We start from the raw sequence: 4,604 nt of genomic DNA, 5'->3' as shown, positions 1-4,604 counted from the left end.
ATAGCCTATCGTAAGCTTTTGTCATGTCGAGCTTAATCACAATATTTGGGCCTTCTTTTGTTCTAACCTGATATCCGTAATGATTTCTTGAGTTAACAGTACATTCTCAACTATATTTCTTCCCTTCACAAAACCTGCCTGTTCCTGTGAGATTAAGTTTGGTAAAAATTCAACCAATCTTTCATGAATAACCCTCGAGAAAATCTTGTTAACAAAGTTGCTGAGATTGATTGGTCTCATGTCTGCAAAGGTCATCACTTCTTTTTTCTTTGGTAATAAAACCAGGTTTGTGTATGTCACACTCTTTGGCAATTGCTGACCGTAAAAGAAAGCCCTGACCATGCCGACTACATCTTCTTCAATGATTTCCCAGCATGTTTGGTAAAAGGCTCCAGTGCAACCATCTGGTCCGCCTGCTGAGTCCCCATTCAACCCCATAACTGCTCTCTTCACTTCTTCATTGGAATGCAAATCCATCAATCTCTCATGTTGATCGCTATCTACCATTGAAGGTACATGATTTAGAATATCAAAAGCATTAGGAACTGCACTCTCAGTAAATTGATCCTTGTAGAACTTTAGTGCTTCTTCTGCTATTAAGTGATCTTCTTCAATCCAGTTACCAAGGCTATTCTGGATCCTTGATAATTTCAGTCTCTTCCTTCTCCCATTAACCTGAGCATGGAAGAATTTAGTGTTTCTATCGCCATCTTTGAACCATAACATGCCAGCTTTTTGCCTCCAGAATTCTTCTTCTAATGCAAGATATTTAATCATTTAAGCTTGGACCTATCGTAATCTTTGTCTGTTCATCTGTGTAGGATTGACTTCAAATTGTCTTTCATGAACCAAGACCACCTCCTCAAGGCTTGCAATCTTTTGGAATATATCCCCATAAGTAGCTCTACTCCAGGTAGATAGTGCTTGCTTAAGCTTCTTTAACTTGTAGTTAAAAATGCAGAAAGGGTTAGCACTAAAATCAGCATTCCAATTCTCCTTCACTACCTCTTTGAAAGTTTCATGCTTTGTCCAAAAGTTTAGAAATCTGAATGACTTCTTAATTGGAGGAGTTTCTATATCACATTTCAGCAGCATCAGGCAATGATCAGACCCAATTTTGGACAAGTGAGTTACCTCCAATCCAGGAAAGGTCTGTTGCAATTCATTATTGCCAAAACATCTGTCCAATCTTTTAAAAATATAATCCTCCTCCGATCTTCCATTCCACCATGTAAATATGCTTCCTTTAAATCCCAAATCTGTTAAGTTGCAGGTATTGATGCAGTGTCTAAAGTCATCTACTTCAAGGAGAGAAACTGGCAAGCCTCCATACTTCTCTTCCTCGTCCCATATCACATTAAAGTCGCCTCCAACTAGCCATGGTACTATCATATCTAATGCCATTTCATACAAAGTATCCCATAGTTCAATTCTTTCAATGCGATCACATTTGGCATAAATTAGTGTAAGGATGAGCTCAACATGTGTTTCAGTGTGCATCAATCTCAAAGTCAGCTGTTGAGTCATGTTATATAGAATAGTAACCTCAAAAATTTCATCAATGAAAGCCCAAATCTTGTTTGCACATTCGCCATAGCCTGTGTCAAACCAATTCTTGCTTTATACCTCTCCATTTTGTGAGACTGTTGCATAGGCTCAATGATTCCTATGAACTCAAAGTGATGTTTCCTGTGCATTGTAATCAGCCTTTCAAATGCTTGCATTGTATTTACTGACCTCGCATTCCATATAATGGCATCCATTAAAGGTTTTTGGGTTTGGACAGTATTCTCCTTGTTTGTACCCCTCCTGTTGGGATAGATGGTTCTTTGACTTGTTTGTTTTATCTCTTTGTTGCAGATTTAAACTGCTCAATGTGCCTAGGTGATAAATCTCCTTGCTTGGCAACATTGAGAAAGTTTTGGGTTGTTGACTCCTCATCCAGGTCCCTGTTTGCCTGATTACTTTGGCCTTCAATTTCCTTAGTGTTAGCTGTAACCATTAGACCAGATTTTTCATGTAGGATATTTATCTGTTTGTTACCAGAACTGCTGACATTCTGTTGATGTGCATATTTTAATATAACAGTACCCTGCTCTGCAGCTTGTGGATATGGTTGTTGGTTTGTAGCATTTGCACTAACAATTGGCATTGCATTACTACAGTTTGGACCTTGTTGTCCTGCTTTGGTCTGCTCAATATCTCCAAGTGTTCCTCCTGGATCATCAACATTGCACAGCTCTGCATTTTTTAGGTTTAGGTCTTCAGCAGCTGCATTCTGTTTTTTAGAAGTTTGCTCTCATTTGCTTTTCTCATTTACACTTGGATCATCTTCATTATTTGCAGCCCCTCCTATCTTATCATCACTTGCCATTCCATCTGGAATTTGACCCTCTCCTGGATCTTCTTCAGTCTGATTTAACCACAACTTGCTTCCTTTCCAATTAATTGTTTCACTGCTTTTAAACATTTCAAAATCTGTGTCTTCCACCTGCTCATTGTCATTGCTTGTATGCTCTTCTTGCCTTGTCACTGCATGCACAATATTTACCTTAACTGAATTTTTGGCCATTGTCTCATTTATCCTAGTGTCTTGAGATGGTATGTCTTTACATGAGGTGTTGGTACCTACAGCATTGTTAGCAAAAGCTGTTTGCACCCAAGCTGCTGTTGATTTCTCATTGTCTGCATTGAACTTTGTTGTTGGATTCCCATTTGTAGTAGGAATAAGTGTTGGAGCTTTGTGGTTCAGTTTATTAGCTTCAGTATTTGATAATTGTCTCCTAGCTGAAATAGGAGAAGTTATCTTTTGTACTAGCTGCTTGGTCGATACATGAACTTCCTGCTCCTCTGAATCAATGACCACAATTGTTGTGGAATTATTGTGATGTATATCACTGTGGTTTGTTGTTTTTTGAACTTCCTCCACAACTGCCAGTTGGTTATCTTCATTTAACTCACCATTTTCAATTTCTAACACTGCAAATTTGTTGGTTGATTGTATTTGTTTTCCTACAGCAACATTGTTAACACGAACCATTTCTTTCCCTTATTCAGTATTATCTTCAATTTGTTTGCCTTTGTTTAGTCCCCTATTGTCGCGGACTTCCTTCCATTGAGGGCCTATATTACCAACTACCTTTCCACTAGTAAGGACCATCAAAGGAGCATCATGTTTTGCATGTTTTTTGTTTTCTTGTTGCACATTTTCAACATTTTCTTGCTGCTGGGCAGTTTTGGTTTCCCTTAGCTCAGGATTAATTCTCCAACATTCCATCCTATCATGTCCTTGTAATTTGCATTCTTTGCAATACTTAGGTAGGTAGTCATAGTTAATGGTTACCCATTCAGTTCTTACCTCTCCATTTGTCTCATTGAGAATGTCCATTCGAACTTTCTTTGGGAGATTAGCTAGTAGGTCCACCAGCACTTTCACACGAGCACAGCTATGTCTTGTTTTCTTTATAGTGGCCAAATCCAATTGAAGGGGTTTACCTACAGCTGAAGCTAAAGAGAATAGGCATTCCCTGACAAAGTATGTTGGCAGCAGATTAGGGAATGATATCCAGGCCATAACCTTAGGTGTCTCTTCTCCAACTTTGAATTTTGCATCATAAATCAGTGTTCTCAATTGATATTCATCCCCATGCTTATCCTTAACATAGTACACACCTTTTGACGAGAAATCTACATAATCTTGCCATAGTGTAAATCGTATCAAAATGTGTCTATCACGTAGATATCCTATGTTGCATTCAGCTTTGATACCACATTGTAATGGGACTATTCGACGTATTTCATTGATATCTGGCCATCCGTATGAAAATTTGCACACCACTGCCTGTTGCAATCCCTCAATATATTTCATACGTTCTAAAACAGACTGTTGGTTGTCCTTGAAAGTATTGAGCTTGTCTAGTAGCTATTGGATCCACCTGTACTCTTTCTTGCATAGTTGAAGTACTGGCCATGGGTTTGAGTGCCTTTGCGTAGTCCATTTGTTTTGGAACGTTAGCAGTCATCGTACATGGCTGTGTGATGTTGGGGGCTGGTTGGGGTTGTGGCCCATCGATTGAAGGTAGCTTGCCACTGGCCATTGTGGCCATGGAAGCACTGCGTCAAAAAATAGTGGACTTCCCAGGAAAATCTTGTTTCTTTAAAGAAATTGAAGTATCATTGATCCACCAGTTTAGTACAAAGTATTTCTCTTGCGCCAATTACAATGTATATCTGTCTTTGACGATAAAAGCTGCAGATTATACTAATTAGATGCTACAGTAGCTCCAAAAATTTTTGTAATACCTGTTGTTGATTTTGGCTTCAAATCAGATAATTCCAGTTAAAAAAAACAAAGCTTCCAAGTTGATCTTCAAAACTTCAGCTTCACGTCAAAAGCAGTAACATGTAGGCTTGCAATCGCGATGCTACAGTAACTCGCAAGATGAAATTAAAGATCTGATGCATTTGGTTAAAGTGTTTAGGAAGAAATCAAATGGGGATTGATCACAACGAGAAAGGTGTTCTTTTGGTACTAAGATTGTGATCTTAACTTGCCGAAGTCCGAAATTATGGCCGATGAATAGTGACGGAATCACTATTCATGG

General features: G+C 38.7%; 1 protein-coding gene across 1 annotated transcript; it reads right to left on the bottom strand.

The window, feature by feature from the left end:
* Positions 1–789: 789 nt before the first annotated feature.
* LOC142172521 (uncharacterized) lies at positions 790–1,527 on the bottom strand. Its single transcript, XM_075236155.1, has one exon. It carries the CDS (start codon positions 1,525–1,527, stop codon positions 790–792), a length of 738 nt encoding a protein of 245 aa, XP_075092256.1.
* Positions 1,528–4,604: the final 3,077 nt, after the last annotated feature.

Source organism: Nicotiana tabacum, chromosome 18 (assembly GCF_000715075.1).
Source record: "Nicotiana tabacum cultivar K326 chromosome 18, ASM71507v2, whole genome shotgun sequence".
Classification (NCBI taxonomy): Eukaryota; Viridiplantae; Streptophyta; class Magnoliopsida; order Solanales; family Solanaceae; genus Nicotiana; species Nicotiana tabacum.
Note: the sequence above shows the minus strand (reverse complement) of the source record. Positions and strands in the feature narration are given on the sequence as shown.

Coding starts and splice junctions, on each gene's coding strand:
- LOC142172521 (XM_075236155.1), bottom strand. CDS start 1,527: ATGACTCAACAGCTGACTTTGAGATTGATGCACACTGAAACACATGTT.